The sequence below is a fragment of the Tursiops truncatus genome, chromosome 17 (genome assembly GCF_011762595.2).
Source record: "Tursiops truncatus isolate mTurTru1 chromosome 17, mTurTru1.mat.Y, whole genome shotgun sequence".
NCBI classification, from domain to species: Eukaryota; Metazoa; Chordata; class Mammalia; order Artiodactyla; family Delphinidae; genus Tursiops; species Tursiops truncatus.
This window is the reverse complement of record NC_047050.1, coordinates 70038336-70058501: the sequence shown is the minus strand read 5'-3', so window position 1 is coordinate 70058501 and position 20166 is coordinate 70038336. Positions and strand designations below refer to the sequence as shown.

Sequence of the window (20166 nt, the reverse complement as noted above, 5' to 3'; positions counted from 1 at the left end):
TGTGAGGCTGGGAATGTCTGTCTTCAACCTCATGCTTGACCATAATTTTCCAGCTCCTTGAATGTACTGTGAGCTTCCAGGGGCTGAGAATGGGCCTTATTCCTCTTTATATCACCCACACCTATTATTATCCCTGCCATAGAACCAGTGTTCAGCACCGTAACGAATGCAAAGACAAACGAATAGGGAAAACAAAGCAATCAATGGTTTTCAGAGTCCACCCAGTCAGTGCAGAGCCTCATCTGCCCAAGCACAAGAAGGCTGGCCAGGAAATTAGTTTTCCTAATGCAGACTTCCGATCCCCCAAACTCCCCCAGTTCAATATTGTTGATGGTGAGAAGACACATAGAACAGAAGGAAACCTCATCCCTCCTCTTCCTGGCTCATGGTTTAGACTCTCCAGACATCGTCCCATGCCTTCCACAGTAACTGAGTTAAAATACCCCTGCTGCACAAACAGGCCTGCAGACTCTGCCTTATGTGATCTGCTCTCTCTGTAATCAAGGCTGCAGGAACACACACACATTTAGAACTGTGGGGCTTTGGCAGGGAGCCGGACCCTCGAGGGTTGATGGGTGTTGTGTGGTCTTAATTGACTTTAGGACACTTCTGCAGAGATCATGTGCTACATCTGGGGTGGGGGTTGGGGGGCGCGTGGTATGAGTAGTTTGAATCTACGACGTGGGAGTGGGCACGATCCTAAACTGGAAAACCTAGGTTTCAGAGTCCCTCTTTTACAGGCCGTTTTCTCTTCTCTGTATCATCACTTCCACCACGTCTCTACTTATATTCCTTGCCCTTCCTACATAAACTACACTCCTGAATCCTTGTCTCAGGCTCTGTCATTAGCTTACTGCTAATGACAGCTACCGTAAAGAACTGAGAGAGGCATCCTGTGTCTAGGTGTCCATCATACATCTACTCCAGATGCCCTTGGTGACCATGAACATTATAGATGCATGTAAGTTCCTCCACTCAGCTCCCAGCACCCCAAGGTAGTGACAATCATTGATACAAAACAGACTCCCACAAAGAGAACGCCAGCCATCGGGCTGAGCCTCACCATTAATCAACAACATGAAGCCTTTGGGATGTAGAAAAAACCCAGGAGTATTTCTTCCAAGGCCTGTCTTTCCTATCCAATTTTAAATCCCTGTGGGCACTAGGGGATGTTCAGTCTGCCTATTTTTTAATTCATCTGCACTGCAAGGTGTTGTCAGAAATGGGGCATGTGCAGCCCCAGAGCTTCCCAAGTAGTTTTTCTTAGAAACAAGATGATCCAGACAACACCAAACAGCTGAGAACACCTGACGCGTCCACTGGGAATCGGGGAGAGGCAGACCCCGAGTGGACTCTTCTACGGAGACACACGCCAACCTGGCACCAGGTTAAACAGAAATTGGCGACAGGAAAGAGAAACCTCACAGCCAGTGAAACGTGCTGATAAGACTGCTTCCGGGTGATTTGTGGGGTTATTTGTTTTGGGGTGTATTTGTTTGTTCTGGGTAATATTAGAAGTCTACCCTACTCCCATGGAGTCGGCTGGCTTAACAAAAGAGGAGAGAAGTGTTAAAGGGGGTTCTGCGCCCCACAATCCTTCATCAGTCCATAAGATGAGCAAATAGGAGGCCCACTCTACTTTAATAATGTCCGTATCTGTCACCCCAACTAGCCTGTGAGCTCCTTGAGAGCAGAAACCACTCTACCTGTCTCTGTAGTCTGCTGCCTGGCCTGGCACCTCACACCCAGCTGCTTGCCAGGACGAGCGATAGCGGGGCTAGCTCAGCAACTCCCCTCGCCATGGCTGTCATGCCCCTCCCAGCTCATCTCTGCAGTGCACACTTGACCCGCTGCCTTTCCTGCACCTTTTGTTCCCTTCTCCCCACAGCCCTTTAAAATCTTGAAATAGAATATGCTGGTAGATGACCTTCATTCCCCAATATCTGAAGTACAGCGGCCCCAGAGAGATGTCCAGGGAGCAAAATTCTCAATTACCAGACTCCTTAATTTGCTGGTATGATACAAGGGTACCTCTGAAGCACTTTTCTGCTTCCAGTAAATTAGATGCAGGGCCATTGCAGCAGACAGTGAGAGATGCCCCTGACAGCTCCGGTCTCCACAGCTTGAGTTGAAGCCCCAGCCATGGCACTTAATGTAAAGATAGTTTCTTGAAGTGTGACACGTCACGGCTATAAAATTCACCCCCATGAGCAAAAGTGTGATATAACCTCACACTTCTGCCTCAGATTGCCTCTGCCTCACCAGACTGTCAAAAGGATCAGTTGAGTTGATGGATGTGAAAATGCTTTGTAAAATGCGGCACGGATGCTGACGCCCTTACTATTTGAATTTAGTGTGTTCCGTTGGGTTGTGATTTCCTACAACTGGCAATCAATTCACTTACATTTTATAAGAAGATACTCATTCTCCATGAACCACCTGCTGAAGCAGACCCTTGCCGTACCGGTGAGCTGAACAGTGAGAACGGATGTCCAGACCGGACATCCTACAGAGCGCCTCTGCTGCATGTGCAACTGGGGGACCAGGGACTTGGGGTTCGGAAAACGATACCTTAAACTACAGCCTGTAGAGCACGTTAGCACTGCCTTATGTAATATATTTTAAAAGTGTGCCCCCATTTTACAGATGAAGACCCTGAGGCTCAGGGTGGTTAGGTGCTCTGAACAAGGTCACGGAACTGGGGGATGGGTGGGGAAGCAGGATTCAGCTGCCAACCATTAAATGCCAACCATTGCTCCAGGGTCTCCAGTATCTACTGAGTGCCCGCCTCGCTCCAAGCACTATTCCAAGTGCTTCACATGCTTTCCTCCTATAATCCTCCCAATCTCCCCAGGCGTCAGAAGTCACCATTATCCTCATTTTATAATTGGAAAGACCAAGACACAGAGAGCTCATATAACTAGTAAGCATTCACACTGGGATTTGAATCCTGGGGTCTGATTCCAGAGTCTGTATTTTAAAAACCATCTAACCATTTGCAAAATGGAAGGAAGAGGCTGGCCCTCAACCAACCGTGGGAGGGCTAGAAATCCTCTTTGTTATCCCTATCCCCTTCCCACGTGCTACCAATCCACTCCACAGTGTCTCCTTCAGTTGTTCGGATACCTGGAATCCTCACTCCTCTTTCCCTCCATCAGTATCCCTCCATCAATATCTGCCATTAGGAAAAGGTACTTATCAGCTCTTCACACTTTAGTAAGAATTCAGATCCCTATGTTTATTTTCTCAAGGGTTAACTGTACTGAAGGCTGATGTCTTACTGTGGGAAGGAAGGATTTGGCCCTATTGTTCCCAATTGGAGGTGGCCTCCAGATCAGTCTGTGTGCAAGTCAACCTTCAGTCTGGAACATCATGAATATGCCTCAGGCTGCCCGAAATCCCCATCAGAGGGTTCCCTTCTTAAAGCTCTGCCAGCACCCCAAAATATATACATACACAGAGGGCACTGAAAACAATAAAGAACTTCAAAAGTCTTCGGTAATCACTCCTCCTCAGGGAGGCCAGACAAGGGCATAGTCTTCACTTCTTGGGCACGTACCAAGCACACACTCTGTGTTAAGCATTTCACTCTGGATTTATTGCCCATGAATGGATCATATGTCTTTCTTCAAATGCTTGTTTCCACACTGGGCTACCTCTCAGAGTAATGGATACCATGTGTTTACTATCCATCATAGAAATAAGTTATTGGATTTTACTTACCCCAAAAGAAACTAAACCTCATGGAATTCCACAAATTCTGCAATATTTTTTCCAGGCTTTGGTAAATAGGCATTCCACAGATACTATGTATATTCTCTATGCCAGGTTTTATGCTCCATGGTGTGAATCCAGAAATTAATAAGACACAGTTCTTATTATATATTATATAGTAAGTCCAGTTCTTAAATATAACAAAAAATGACAGATTTTTAAATGATACTAAAATCACCTAATAGTAATACTATGTGTCAGAGACCATACTAAGTTCTACACGTGTATCATCTGTAAGTGCCGATATAGGGAAGCAGTTATGAACGTCACTGTGGAGCCAGAATGCCTGGTTTCAGCTCCCTTCTACGTGCAAGCTCTGAGACCTTAGGAAAGCCCCACTTCTGTGTGCCTCAGTGTCTTCAGCTGTAAAATGGGGATAATGATAATAGTACCTCCCTTTTTTAAATTAAACTTTCTTTCCTTTTTGGTTGCACCACGCGGCATGTGGGATTGTAGTTTCCCGACCAGGGATGGAACTCATGCCCCCTGCAGTAGAAGCGCGGAGTCTTCCCCACTGGACCACCAGGAGAGTCCCAGTAGTACCTCCCTTAAAGCACTGTGCTGAGGATTCACGAGTTAGAACAGGCCAGGACCTTGGAGCAGGACCTGGCTCCTAGTGAGCACCACGGAAGATGTTTCTATCACCATTGCCATTGTTTACCCTCTCCTTTCATCTTCACAACCCAGTGAGAGGGAAACTGTCATTACTCCATTAGCAATCAGGCCTGAAGGTATTTACTGGCTTGCTCAAGGTCACACAGCTGGTGTCCAAAGGTGGGATTCAACACCAGGGGGCAAACTCTAAGCCGGGCCAGGGAGGGAAGCAGCCAGGCAAAGGCTGGGTTTAGATGCACTGCCCACTGCACTGTCTAACAGAGCAATGCATGCAGCATGCACGAAGCTCTGCAGAGGAGGAAGCAATAAGACCTGCAGGGGTAGTCAGGGAGGGCTTTTGGAGGAGGTGACATTGAGCTCTCTGCCATTAGAACCCCAAGGGCTGCAGTACACTGAGAAGCATGGAAACTTCTCCGGGAGAAAGGACATGGTCTCTGCCAGCCCTTAGAGGACCACCTTCCAGGGCATCTCACGGCTCCTTTGACCTCTGCCCAGTCCCCTCCTCTCCTCTATCTGGCTGACACCAGCTCATGCTTTCACCCTTCTCAACTCAGAGGGTGGACTGGAACCATGGGGTCAAGTTCTGAGTTCACAGGCTGGCAGATAAATAGAGCAGAGAGGAGACAAGATGGACCAGGCTGCCGCCAACCGCACACTGGGTCCGGAAGAGGGAAGTGAGCAGCTGGGCCCCGTTTACGCTGAAAACTCAGACTGTCCAGGTCGGAAGGAAACTTCCAGGTCACCTAACTCAGTGCTTCTCAAACTTAGCGGGCATGGCATTACCCAGACAGCCTGTTAGAACAGATTCCTGGGGCCTCCCTGGGGTCCGGGGAGAGGCCTGAGAATCTGTATTTCTCATGATCATCTGGCGATGCTAAGCCTGCTGGTCCCGACCACACTGAGTAGCCCTGGCGTGGTGGTCCCTGGCTCAGGACAGAGCAGTCTCCACTCCTCCCTGGTGGAGGTCTGCTGAGAGGCAGCAGAGGCCGGGGCTGGGGGAGGCAGAGAGAGAGCTGACTGGCCGCCGGGGCCTCGGGTGCTAAGGCCCCTCCCTGTAAAATGAGGAGTGGGGCGGATGATCTCAGGGGGGATCTCTAGATCCAGTGCTTATACGTTTATGGAAAATGTTGGAAGAGCTTCTGAAAGAAAAAAGGGCAAGGAGCAAGCTCAATGGTTATTTCTGTCAGTGGAGCCCCTGTCGGGGGGCCAACAGTTCCTTGGGCCCCTGTATCTAGGATGGGCAGTGCTGTGGTTATCTCCTGGAATTCCTTGACTGACAGAGGGGAAATACACCCAGGGAGATAGCCCTGGGGGACATACCGCATCTTTGGCCCCAGTTCTTCCCCCTACCTTGTAGTCACACATTTTACACTGGACTTTGCAGTTCCTGCCACTAAAGGATGGAGTATGTTTCCCCACTCCTGACTTCCAGTCGGGCCGGGCCAGTGCAGTGAGGCAGTGGTGACAGGGACAGACCCAAGCCTCAACCTTCAACGGCCTGGCTTGTTTCCCTTGTTCTTTCCTGATTCTGCCCATAGGAGAACGTGCTCATCCAGAAGAAGAGGCACATGAAGTAGGGCCAGGCCACCCTGGCCAAGTCCAGACAAGAGCGGTCAACCACCAAGTGACCCCCGAGACACGTGAAAGAGCCCGGTCAAGGTCAGTGCAGCTGCCCTGCTGAGCCAGCCTCCCCCCAGCCAACCTGCGGCCCCAGAGCTGTGTCACGCTTCCCGTGGAGCGCTGCTGAGATGCTCTGGTTGTTTTTTCTGCCCCTCTTGGGTACAGTTTCTTTTCAGAAGGATAAACACCTCAGGGTATGGAGAGGGCTCACAGCAAAGGAGCAGACCTTGCTGGTGAGGACAGCTCATTGTGAAGGAACGCACACGTGCAGAAGGCAGAGGCTTACTCTTGAACTCCTGGCCTCCCAGACGCAGCGTCGCCTGGCGGCTGTCTTGCTCATACGTCACCCCAGGACACGCAGCTTTAGCCTGAGCTTCCGAAGGGTCCCTCCAGTCTCTGACATGGCAAAGCAGGACATCGGGAGAGCTCAGCAACCCACAGATGATGGAACCTACAGAGTCATGAGATGGGAGAGAGGTCAGTGTGATGGGGACCAAGCAGAGCCCCTTTAGAGACACGCGTCTGTGCCCTGAGAGGCTTGTAGGCTGTGGGCGGGCAACAACTCCTCGGGAGTGGACACCGGAACTCAGGAGCCTGGTTTTAATTTGGGCTATCCTTCCCCAATCGTCCTGCAGTTGTCTTACTGGAAAATTCCTGAGAGGAGGGACACTACCTCCTCCTCCATGAGAGCCCTTCTTCATGGGGACAGCAGCAGTGACACCTCTGATACCACCAGGGGTCTTACTGCCAGAATCCTCTGTCTCCATTTTCCATCTTTTTGAGGCTTCAAGGAATGATATGCGCTATGATAAGCGCTTTAAGTATATTAATCTCCTTAATTCTTATTGACATTATTTTCTCCATCTCACGGATGAGGAAACTGAGCTTCATATAAGTTAAGTACATTGCCCGAATTTATTGAGATCTAGAAATTACATATTTTATGTATTATTTGGATACATAACCCTGCTAGGTAGTACAGTTGTTCAGATTCTCCCGGGGGAAAAAAAGAAAAGAAAAGAAAAAGGAAATATACCACCCCGCAGCTCCTATTCCCTTCTTTATCCTAACTTATGTCCAAATCCAGATAAGTTTCAAACTTCTTGCACCAAAATCTCCCCAACGTAGGGGACTCACAGATGCCTGGCTTATGAATCTGACGTGTTGTTCTCTCCTGTCCCGCTTTTAACCTGAGTAGTTAAAACTAATCGTCATCATTATCATCAGCAGCATCTTTGTGGTAAAAAGTTACCTGAGAGACCCACTAACTCGGTGGTTCTCAAACCAGGGTGTTTAGACCGATTATATCAAAATCACAGAGAGAGCTTTGAAAGTGCTTGTTCCTGGGCACCAACTACAGAGGTTCCGACTTGACAGGTCGCAAGGGTGGCATTTGGGAATTAGTCCTGTGAACAGCACCACAGGTGATCCTAGCGCACAGCCGGGTCCCAGAATCCCTGAGCTGGTGAGGCCACTTCACTTCACAGATGGGGCTGTTTGAGTGACTGCACAGAACTAGAGGAAGGACCAGAGGGCAGTGAGTGCCTCGCCCGGCCTGGCCGGACCCAGAGCCGGAGCCGAGCACAGGGCAGCAGGGGTGCGTAAGCGCCTGCCGAGAGCCCAGAGGAAGCCTGAGCTCTGCGGCTGCCCCTCTCCGAAGCCAAAGGAAGAATCATGGACTTAAACAAGAGGTGGGGCACGTTTTTCCTCCGGCTCTCGGACCTGGGAAGAGAAATGCAGGCAGCTTTCTTCTTTAACTAATGCTCAAGTGTCGATGAGAACTCCGGGTGTCTGAGAGGTGGGCGCCAGCTGGAGATTTGAAATCACTTTGCTGATCACGTGAGCCGGCTTCAATTACGCTCCCGGGAGCCTCAGGCCACACAAGTGCCACTGAACCCCATTTCCAAGTTGCCTCAACTCCTTGTTGTGTTACAAGTAGGCTCATGAAATGTAGGTCCAGAAGCCTCATGAATTTTCACTAATAATTATCAGTGGAAACAAAGCCATTTCAGGGTTGGAGGTTGGAGGGGCTGGAGTCCTGCAGGGGAGAAGGGGGCGGGGACAAGGGGGACTCTACCAGAAATTAAATGCCCTTCCAGACTGCAGTAAAAGCATGTAGCGGGATTCTGTTCCTGGTCATCAGCAGATCCAGCCAAAGCTTCACAAGTAAAATTCCAGGACTGCCCATCAGACGAGACTGGGAAAAACATCTGCCTGATGTTTGATGTGTGTCTCAAAGAAAAGCTTAACTTGCAGCATTGCGAGGTGGTTGTTCAGATCAACATAATTCACGGATCACGGGTTACACTGGGAGGGAAAGACAGGCAAACTGCTAGCCAGAAATGTCATGGAAAAAAGGATTGTGTGGGCTTTACCGCTCCCCAGAACAAAGTAATTACTCCATAGATGATCCTAAGGAAAATGAAGTCAACCTTTCCAATTTGAAAAATCTTGTGGTCTGGTGAGTAATCGAACATCTGGGGAAATTGTGGTATCCTCAGAAAAGACATTAAGATTAAAGAAGGCAGAAAGCACCCTGGATTTGAATTGCAGTGTTTCTAAATATAGGCACACATCAAGAAGACATATACAGACACACCTCAGAGCAGTCGCAGGTCTGGTTCCAGGCCACCACAATAAAGCACAAGTTGCAAGAAAGTGAGTCACGTGGAATTTTTGGTTTCCCAGCACCTATAAAAGTTATGTTCACACTATACTGTAGTCTACTAAGGGTGCTATAGCATTACGTCTAAAAAAACAAAGCACATACCTTACTTTAAAAGTGCCTTGTCGCTAAAATATGCTAACCAGCATCTGAGCCTTCAGCGAGTCGTAATCTTTTTTACAACAGTAACATCAAAGATCATTGATCATAGATCACCATGACAAATGTAATAATAATGAAAGAGTTTGACAAATTTTGAGAATTACCAAAATGTGACACAGAGACACAAAGCGAGCAAATGCTCCTGGAAAAATGGCGCGATAGACTTGCTCGGTGCAGAGTTGCCACAAACCTTCAATTTGTAAAAAAACGCAGCATCTACGAAGCACGATGAACTACAATAAAATGAGGTGTGCCTGTGTGCGTGTGTCCGTGTATATGTGTGTGTACAATGTCTATTTTTTTGCTTATCTAAACACTGACATGAATGCACATCACATAACCACAAAGCATTAAACCTAGAAGGAATTTTAGGATTCAACTTACTTCAATCCACATTCCTGCCTGGGCTCCTTTGACCTCCAACAAAACATTCTCACTGTAGCCTCTGCTGACCACTGCAAGCTGACCTCAGCATTTTTCAGGAATCACCTTGTCTGAACACCCAGCAGCATTCAAAACTGTTGACAACTTCCTTCATCTTTCAACCGTCTCCAGTCTGGTTTCTATGACCTGCTGCTCTCCTGGGTCTCCTCCTCTCTGTCTTCTATGCAGATTCTTCATCAGTTATGTAGATATTCCCCAGGGATCAGTCCCATTCTCCTCCATCTTCTCACCCAGCACCCCCTTCCTAGGAAATCCATCCGTACCCACACCTCTGCTACTACCTCAATGCTGGCTGTTCACACATTTCCATCTCCCACCCAGACTCCCTCTCTGAGCTCTGCATCTTTGTATCCAAAAGCTCAGTCCACATTTTGTGAATGTCTTAAAGCCACTTCATACTTAGCATATACCCACTCCATATGGACCTTCCCAAATATCCCTTTCCCATCATCAAATCTGACACCCGATATCTTCCATCACTCACCATACAACTGTCCCACCAGGTGACCAAGCTAGACAGCCAACAGTATCTACCTCTGAGTCTGGAGAGAATGATGTACAGATGCTGGAATTGATCATAGCCTTGGGTCTGTAGACTGATAAGTCCAGTGTCATAGATGATGTTCTCCAGAATACGCAGTCTCCCCAACTGAGCTCAGCTCCCAGGAATACCCACTCTGACCAGACTCTCTCTCCTCTCTTACCATCTAAACATTACCCATCCCGCAAAGCCTGGATCAAGTCTCTCCTCTTCCAGAAGGCTCTCCCTGACCACCAAGCCCCCTTGACATCTCCCTCCTCTACACTCAAGCCTCCTACGGCCTCAGCCACTTGTGTCGCCTTGTGTATCGAGCCTGGTGCACAGCGGAGCTCCATACATGCCTGGATGGCAGCACAGATGAGGGAGTGAAGGTTATGGTCCTTCATGGTACCTTCGCCTCCCTGACCACATTCTAAGCTCCTTTTATAGATTCCCAATACCTGGAACATTGGATTTCACAGGTATGGTGATCACTTAAGGTTTATAGCTGACTGGAAGTGAGGGTCATAAAAAGATATATAAGATTACTTCATATATTTTTTAATCTTCAGAATTCTCCATTAGCTGAAGCTGCCAATCATGCAGTTGGTCACAGGGAAGTCCCTCTGTCACTAAATTAATAGCATACCAGGAGCCAAGCTCAAGTCCAGCATTTTGCACCCAGTATCTTTATAATGAATAGTCAAATAGGAATTATCATTATCTCTCTTTCATGGATAAGGGACCTACAACTTAGTTTAAGCAATTTGTTCGAGAAAAGTGAGATAGTTACAGAGTGATGACTAGAACCCAGGTCCGTCTGACCTAAGCCCCTTCTCAACAACCATGAGGCTACGTAGCCAAGGACATGGATTTATTTCTGTAAACAGAAGTCTATTCCCACTGTTGAGAGACAACTGAAAATTCCAGCCCTATGGGTCACATGACCTGGTATACAGTAGGCACTCAAAAAATAATCAATCACTGAATGAACGATCATGGGTGATGGGAATGAACTAACATTTTTCAACCAAGTGTGGTGGGTCCAGGCTTCAAAGGCGGCAGTGAGATGCTGCTGAAGATACACCTGGGCTCAAATCACAGCCCCATCACTCGTGACTGTGTCAGGAGCAGGGTGATTAGGAGCAGCTAGTTGAATTCTCTGAGCCTCAGTTTCTTGGTTTGTGAAAATGGAGCTCGAAATATCTCCTCTGAAAGCAGAACTAAGGAAAAACGTGGTATTCAAACGCAAAGTGGCCAACATAGTATGTGACCTGTTGGAAGGGTCGTGATAGTCCCTAATTTTGTGAATATCACTTTCTAAGTGAGTGTGGCCGCTTCCCCAGGCATTCTCCGTGTTGTGGATCCTGTCTTCTGCAATCCCACGCCTTCCCCAAACTTTGTAGACCACAGCTCGTGGAAGAGGGAAGCCCCAGCCCTCACTGTCATATTACCTCCTTGGACCTGCGTGAGGACGAAGCCATCGCAACAGGAATCACGGTCACAGGCAAGAAGACAGAAGAGATGGACTTCGGTCAGACTGGCTCCTGATGCTGAGAAGGTGACGGGGCTGTACATCCCAGAGAGCACATTTTGGAAACCAGTCTGTTCAAAGCTTTTCTGACCTGTCATGGTGAATTCTTGGCCTGGGGAAAAGGTAGAAAAAAAATTTTTTTTAAGATCTCAAAACAATGCAGAGTTGAGCAGAGCGTGCTGGTCACATGACAGTGGGCCCTCTGACCACACCAGGTACAGGGTGCGGTCCACCGAGATGCTCTCTGTGCCATGAAAATCCTGGGCCTCCCGTGTGTGCAGAGCAATGGAGCCCACCAAAGCCATGGCCCCAAAGCAGCAGACCTAGACAAACACCTACCACACCTTTGAGGGTCTGAAGGGGAGGTGTGGAGGACTGGCATTTATTATGGTTTTTATTATTACCAGCAAATATTTACTGAGCTCTAACTATACACACAGACACCAGGCCACGTGCTTTACCTAGACGGCCTCACTTAATGTTCACTGCCCTTGAGTTCGGTTCGGACCGCTCTGCTGTCACGTGTGTTTCTGTAAGGCAAAGTGGTTTGAACACGTGGTGCCCAGGCAGCTCGGCCGCTGCAATGCTGAGGTTGCACTGGTTGATCTGCAGTGTTCCCAGCTTGTCGCTGCCTTGTGTCATCCAACTACAGGTGAGTGCAGCACATACACGTGCAGCTGAAGACAGCAAAGCTGCGGAAACACAGGACTGCATGATGCCCGTCAGCCCACGGATTTCCTCTGCCTCAGACCGGCCAGCAGCTCTGTCTTCAGAGTGAGGACGGCCGTTTTCCCTTCCCTTCGTGCATCTGTGCGCCTCAACCTCTTCAGGCCTTCCCCTCTCCCATCAAGCTACGCTGCCCTTCACACTTACTGTAGCATTTCTTTGTGATGGATTCAATATGTCTCTTTTTAAAGTTTTGCTAGCATTTTAAATCGGATTGTTATTGTCAGTCCTCTGGCTAGAAGTGGCATGGTTTGAGTTTTGCCTGTCCCTAAGTCTCGTTTTCCCATAAAAGCCCAGTTATTTTTAGAGCATCTTTTTGCAAATATGAGGCTTTTTCAGATACATATATTTCACTATAGCCAACATGTCTGTGCTATTATTATACCCATTTTGCACTTGAGGAAAGAACCTTAACGAGTGAACAGTCTGGCCTAGGTTCACACGGCTGCTGGCGGCAGAAAGAACACCACAGCCTGTGCGCTTGGCCGCCCTGACCTCCCAGTGGCCTGACAGGTCACCAGGTCTTAACCAACACATGCACCTAAAGGTGGTGGAGACCTTACAGCGTGGGAGCAAGAGTGCAAGCTTCAGAACCAGGCGGACCCGAGCGCGAATCCCCGCAGCACCCCTGGCAAGTGAGTTCTTAGGTCCTCCGAGCCTCAGCTTTCCCTTCTGTAACCGGCGAGGATGGTACATAATCCTCACAGATGCTGAGCGGATGAAACGATAGGCTGGACATTAAAAGGCTGAACCATGAGCTTGGCCCTTAGCTGACGCTCAGCAGATACATTACAGGTCTCCAAAAAGCCAGCATCTTCTTCCTCCAAGCCCTCGCTCACGCAGCCCCCCTCTGCCTGACTGTCCTCTAACTGTGCCAGGCCAAGCCCCCGCCCACCCTTCGCCAAAGCCCAGCTTGACTTAAAGGGCCCATCTCCCAGCTTTATACGGTTAGAATTCATCTCCCTCCCTTGATCTCTCTTACATTCTGTCTGTGCCTCCACTAAGGCTCTGTCATCCTTCACGCTACAGTTAAGCCACTGGAGACAGCTACTGCTGCCCCACCAGCTGTGATTCCCCGGACACAGTCCCCGCTCTCACAGCAGGAGTCACAAGCCACGTGTGACTACTCGAAGACCAATTTCAGTTCGTCAGAGTTCATGCTGCAGTAGCCACATTCCAAGTGCTTAGCGGCTACCTGTGGCTACTGGCTGTCATTTTGGACAGCAGAGATTTATTGAGCATTTCCATCCCTGCGGAAAGTTCTACTGCACAGTGCTGCCCTGGATGGTAGGGCCGCGTCTCAGCTCACTGGGCATCCTCCCACAGCCTGCACAGAGGACCGCCTGCCCTGAGATCTGGGCACGGTGGGCTCCTTCTCATCCTTAGTTCCGACATTCCCTTCTCTGAAGTTCCTTCCCTGAGCACCCAAAGCAGCTCATGTTCATTTTTCTTTTCCTTTCTAAATTGTCATAAAATATACATAACAAACAATTTACCACTTTAACCGTTTTTAAGTGTATAGTTCAGTGGCGTTAAGAACATTCATGATATTGTGCACCATCACCCCATCCACCTCCAGAACTTTTCATCCTCCCAACTCAAACTCTGTCCCCATCAAATACTAACTCCCCTCTCCCCCCTCCCCCAGCCCTGAGTAACTACCGTTCCACTTTCTTCTCCATGAATTTGGCTCTTCTAGGTAGCCCACGTCCATCTTTACCCTAAAGTCCTGTTTCATTTTCATCAAAGCACTTATCACCCTCTTGAAGTGCTTTTATTGCTGGACCAATTCCTCTATCAATCAGGGATGCTGTCTGTTTCGATCACAGCGGCATCCACAGCACCTGCGAAGTGTGTATCCTTTCACAGGCACTCAGTAAACACGTATGGGGCGTGCAGTGCTGGGCTCACCCACATGGTGGTGGAGTCCTAGACAACGGAGCAGGTCTGGGAGATGCTCCCTAGTTGGGGGAGGTCGGGCCTACAGTCCTTGGTCCACCCGGATGCAGTGGGACAAGATGCTTCCTGTTTCTAGGCTTCACCTGTGACATGAGGGCTAGATAATCTCCAAGGAACCTTCAGGCCCTGACTTCCTTTGATACTGAAAAATCACATGGCTCCTCCTCCACAGTCAAGGCCACGGACCTTAAGTGGGTATGGACAGAGGACGGCCCTGGAGGATGGACCCAGCTGTCCCATCTTCCAGGTCACTTAAGCACAGGCCTGTGGAGGAACATGCTGACTGCCTACTGGGTGCCATGGACTGTGCAGGAGACTTTCAGAAACTGTGTCCTTTTCTGCTCAGCTGTGCCACTTTATTCCCACTTTACAGAAAGTAAAATAAAGAAGTTGTTCCTGATCAAAGATAGAACTAGTACGTTGGGAGCGGGGGAATCTAAAGCCAGATCCAGTTTACATCCCTTCTCTTTTCATTACAACAGAACCCAGAATGGCTGGGTCTGTGCATTTTCTGCTTGAAAATATAAAAGGCAAAACAAAACAAAACCAAGAAAAGGCAAAACAAAACAAAAAAAGGCAAAAAACATTTCTGCCCTTGATTTAGCTTGGCAGCAAAGAAGCTTCACAATTTCCCTTGCAATTTTCCCCCAAAGTATAAACTTTCAGGAGACAAGGAGGAGAAAAAAATAACAAACACTTAAAAAGAAATACAATTGCCTTTTTTAAAAAATATGATAAAAGGCCAAAGTAGGGTTTTAAAGAACATTTTTGAGAGGGGTTACTTGTTTTATTTTGGTTTTCCTTTTCAGAAAATAATCTCTGTGCTCTGTCATTTTTCAAAATGGGTAGTAAAAATAATTGGAATAAACACTGGGGCAGAAATTCTAAAACCTGGCCAGAGATCAGAGAAAACCCAGCTCTGCTGGACTCCATTCTCCCAGGGGAGCTCTCATTTCAGACAGGATGGAGGTATTAGGCGAAAGAAGGACCAGAGACAAAAGTACACAGACGCTTGTCCCTGCCGTGGGCTGAGCCTGCTACCGAGGTCGGCCGAGGCCCTGGGCCTGGTCCAAGGCATCCTCTCCATCGCCAGCTGCTCGCAGCGCAATTCTGAAGCTGCTGGGAGCAGGCTGCCTGCCCGGAGCTTCAGACCTAAGGAAGTGACATGCCTGCCACCTTCATTCCAATGCCGCCCCCCGCCCCAGTCCTCGCTCAGGTCCCCTGGCCTATCTTCCAGTCCACAGCCATTGCCTCGGGTCATTGGGAAACTGTTAGCAAGAGTGACAAGGATCGTAGAAGGCCTCCTCTGGCTCTTTACCACACACCACACACTGTTTTAAAAGCATTGCATCATTCTGAAAGCATCCTCATTCCCACCCCCCAACAACCTCAGTTCACCTGCGACTACTATTTGACTAACGGAATCACAGCAGCCTACAATGTCTAGGAACTTGTCCACCGTCACACACAGCTCGTGGTGGCAGAGCTGGGGTCAACCCCCCAGGTGGGCTCCAGCCCCCTCACCCTTGACCGCAGGAAGCGAGGCCGGGGGAGCGGTGACTAGAAAGGGCATCATAGCTCACGGGCAGAGTGTAGTCGTGGGCCAGGGCTCAGGACCCTGCACTGCTGTCCCCTCTCTTGGCCCTGATGGAGAGGGCAGAGTCGTGCAGGCTGTAGGATTCTTGGGAAAGACCCACTGCTTCGTTACAGCAACCAAAAGTATCTCCCTGACCCCCTCTGTGAGGCCGTGTAGGGGAATCAGACGCACTTAGATTCAAAGCCAGATCCCCAATTTACTAGCAATATGACCTTGTGCAACACTCTTAATCTCTCTGAGCCTCAGTTTTCTCATCTGTAAAACAGGGATTATGATCCCATTTTCACCTTCCTTCAAGAATCTCTGTGAGGGTGGAATGAAAGGTGTCTGGGGAAGTGAGCTGTAAACTATAAAACACGAGACGGCTTCGCTACTCAAAGTGCAGTCCAGGGACCAGCTGCTTTGGCGTCCCTGAGAGGTTATTTGATAGGCAAAATCTTGGCCTTACCCTGACTTACTGACCCGGCATCTGCAGTGTTACCAGCCCCCAGGTAACGTGCATACACACTGCAGCCGGGGAGGTCCTGAGTGCAGGGCAGGGAGAGACAAGAGCTTGGAGGTCTGGCTGCTTATGAGAAGGTCTGACAGCTTCTGGGGAAGGTGGACAGGAAAGGGAGAGGGGAGTGAAGCTCCGTGAGATGGAGGGCCAGGATGGGCAGCTGCAGGGAGCCCAGGGCCTATGGCCCTGCTGGGGACACCCCCATATCACAGGCAGCCACATGAGCTTGCACAGGGCACACGGTGTGGACTCAGCTGGCCTCTGCCCGCAGCCCTCGTGTCTGCTCTGCAACTGAATCACTCACCTGCAGGATGGGCCTCCCTGTCCCTTGCGCTGGGGGCAGCGTGGCTCCTCTCTAAACGTGTCCTGTGGGAAAGCAGCCCCAGACACTGAACAGGCTAAGCCACTGGGGCCCCGAGCTACCCAGCTCATCAACCTACCCTTTTTCAGATACACAGCTGGAGAGTCTCCACCCCTGCTCCTCGCTTTCACCCGGCACATCAGACTTCCAAAGCTGGTGGCCTCCGAGGTCCCCAGTGCATCTTCCTCCTAAACGTGGAAAGAGGCTGAATTATCGTCCGGTGACACTTAACAATTAAATTCAACAAACATTTATTAAACTCTAACCAAAGCTAGGCACGGGGCTTACAAGGATAAATAGAAGATTCCTGCTCCTTAGTTTCTCCCCATCTATTGAAGCACACAGACATGTAAGCAGTAAATTCCAGCCCAGAGTGTTAGCTGCAAAGACATGTGCAATAAAAGAGGAGATAATTACCCCTGAAGAAGGAGTGGTTAACTCTATTGAGAAAGGGGAGCTAGAAAATTTTCCCAGAAAAAGTGAATCTGGGTGGGGTTCTGACGTATAAATAAGAGTTTGTCAGGTGGAAACAAGAGATGGGGGATTGTAAGCAGAAGAAACGGCAGAGATGGAGACCTGGGATCCCGTGGGTGTTTTCATTAACTAGGTCTAGTTGTTCTCAGGGACTGTCAGTTATGAGAGGGGTGTGATGGGAGGAGAGAGGGAGAGGGAGAGAGAGAGAGAGAGAGAGAGAGAGAGAGAGAGAGAGAGAGAGAGAGAGAGAGAGAGAGAGAGAGGCAGGGTCCAGCCCAGGGAAGACCTTGTTTGGCACACAGCTTGTACACAGGGAGGATCAGGGGAAGGTTCTTTAGCCTGGAAATGGGGAGGTCAGGCTTCTAAAGGTCTTGCTGTTTTCCAGTGCCTCTGACCCCTAGGTCCAGAGCTCTTGCTGGGTGGGCGTGGTAGGCTAAATCTGTATCAATTTCTGTCTTGTTTCTAGTATTTTGCCCCCTCCCTGCCCCCACCCCCTGCAAAGTTGCCCAACTTTGAGTTTCCCAGTTCAATTTTGGGAATTTGGGGAGGGCAGAGGCTAAAACAAAGGCGATTTGAAGGCAACAGCTCTCCTTGCTTTTTGAAAAAAACCCAAACTCACTGAACGGATGATGGTCTGAGGAGGGAAGAAGGGCCTTTGAGGAGGCGGGATTCCTGCAGACTGACAAGGACCTAAGTCTTGGGTCCCAGATTACAGGAGCCCTGGCCCCGTCTGCAGTCAGGCTCTGCTGGGTGGCGGCGGGCACTGAGGGAGGGGGCGGAGGGAACCCGAAGCACGGGGCCCCTGCCTCAGCAAGAGTCCCTTCCCCACCCTGAGCCTGGCCCAGACCCAGTGGTGCCAAGGGGCCTGAAGTCGGCTCCTGGGACCGTGGCCTCGGCTCTGGGCTGAGTGGACCGATCCCTCATGGTCAAAGGCACTGCAGGGCCCCGGCCCTGGAGAGGAGCCTTACTAATGGTTGAGATGGAATCCCCGTCGACCTGATGTGTGGATAAGACACTAACAACCATGGTGACGACTAGGACAAAGGTCATTGAGCATTTCCTTTGCAGCAGAAACTGTCCTGTGAGTTTTCCCATGTATGACTTCACAACAGTCCTGTGACGCGGGTGCCGTTATTACCCCATATTTATGGGGGCTCTGAGGAACCAAGGTGCAAAAGAGCAACAAGCAAGTAGTGGGACTGGGACTTGAACCCAGGCAACCTGGCTCCAGAGTCGCCTTCTAACTACTCTCCCTGTAAGACAGTATCTCTCGTGGGCTGAGGGGTTGAAGTTAGAGTTAGTTCTTCTTTTGTCTTTTTTAATAAAATGAAATGTTGTATATCTTGTAGACTAAAATCCACACTTACTGAGCAAGCACCTGTCAGCAGAGGATCAGATGATCAATAATCTAAGACATTTACTCACAGAAATGCCAGGTGCTTAGTAAGCGCTCAACAAATGTCAGCTCTTTCTCTTATTTTTAATTCTATAAGCTGGTTCTGATCCCTTAGGGAAACACAAGTAGCAGACGTTCTTTAGATCAGGGATTCCCAAGGACATGACAGTTGCCTAGGGAACCACTGTCACTGACAGCTGTGACCCTCAGACCACAAAGGACCTGACAGAAGTCTGGACAGAGGTGTCCCATTATTAGCAGAATCACTCACCATGGACCAGCCAAGATGCGGGAGCACCACCTGGACCCTGATAACAAATAAATAAGCCCAGCCTGTCTGCACTGTCCCAGGGCAGGAGAGGTGACACTGAGAGCACGGCTCAGTACTGACCTTAATGGGTTAAGGTGGTGAGTTCTTGCTGAGTGTCACCAGTCTACTAGCCTATCCTCCCTCCCACACCCCACCCCTTTTTCCCCCTGATATATCTTAAGGCAGGTCTGAATCATGATCGCAAAAACAAACAAAGGCGCCGTCATCCTCCTCAAAATGCTTTAAACTCAAAGAAGTGAACGTGTCCTCAGCAATCTACTGTGTGTATGGAGTTAGTCTCTCAGATCCTCACCAGACTCCATCTTACCGATGATGAGACGGAGGTTAAGGAACCTGCACATGGTAAACAGCCCCAAAATGACAGGGTTGAGTTTCAATCCAAGACAGCTCCCTACTTTTCTCAAGATCCTACAGCTCCAGGCCCCAGCTTGAGTCCTAAAATTCAGGGGTCCACCTTCCATGCGGTTTCTGGGCTGTCACTTATGAATATGCACTTGCACACAAGCACTGGTACCTGGTGCTGATGCAAAACTGCTAACAGGGGACTTCCCTGGTGATACAGTGGTTAAGAATCCACCTGTCAATGCAGGGGACACGGGTTCGAGCCCTGGTCTGGGAAGATCCCACATGCCGAGGAGCAACTAAGCCCATGCACCACAACTACTGAGCCTGCGCTCTAGACCCCATGAGCCACAACTACTGAGCCCGTGTGCTACAACTACTGAAACCCGCGCACCTAGAGCCCATGCTCCACAACAAGAGAAGTCACCGCAATGAGAAGCCCGCACACCGCAACTAGGAGTGGCCCCCACTCGCCACAACTAGAGAAAGCCCACATGCAGAAACGAAGACCCAACGCAGCCAAAAATAAATAAATAAAATAAATAAATGTATTTTTAAAAAAACTGCTAACAAATCTATATGCCCTTAAATGTGAGATAAATGAGGTCCATGCAAAGAATGGATTGGTATGTTGCCATTAAAAAGAACAAGGGTCATTTTTTAGATACAGAAAGATAAATATTATGTAAGAAAATCAAGGTAGAAAAGAATATGCATTGTAAAATATTAGCATGTAAACAAAATGTTTTTATGTAATAAACACTTATAAACACATAGAAATGTTCTGGAAGGATCCATAAGGAATGGAGGAGTGAAAATGGAGATTTGCATGTGGCTAAGAGTTAGGAAGTTAGGAGAATTGCTTTTCACTGCATACCTTTCTGTCCTAATTCATGGTAACAATGAAATTGCTGATACCCGACCAGCTTTCACTTACTGAAACAGCAATTTCATGTGGTTCTAACTAATATTTAACTTTCTTTTCCGTTTTAAGCCATAATCATGTTTTACTTCTACAATGGGAAGGAATGCTGGGGTCTGGGGCTCAGGGAGACAGATGGTATTTTGGTCTCTGGACAATGTCCTGGTGTGTCCAGTGGCCCAAGCTACCCAATAAGCAGGTGGGGGACAGAAGGAGGGGGTTCAT

At 49.0% G+C, this 20166-nt stretch overlaps 1 protein-coding gene across 1 annotated transcript in view; it reads right to left on the bottom strand.

Moving 5' to 3' along the window:
• Positions 1–20166, bottom strand: part of TG (thyroglobulin) — a 242494-nt gene that overhangs the window by 157108 nt on the left and 65220 nt on the right. Inside the window, exons 25-27 of the mRNA XM_019931980.3 lie at positions 16556–16664; positions 11255–11446; positions 6296–6460 (exon numbers count right to left, since the gene is read on the bottom strand). Of these exons, the coding sequence (XP_019787539.2) occupies positions 6296–6460; positions 11255–11446; positions 16556–16664 (466 nt within the window). The remainder of the gene's footprint in view (positions 1–6295; positions 6461–11254; positions 11447–16555; positions 16665–20166) is intronic.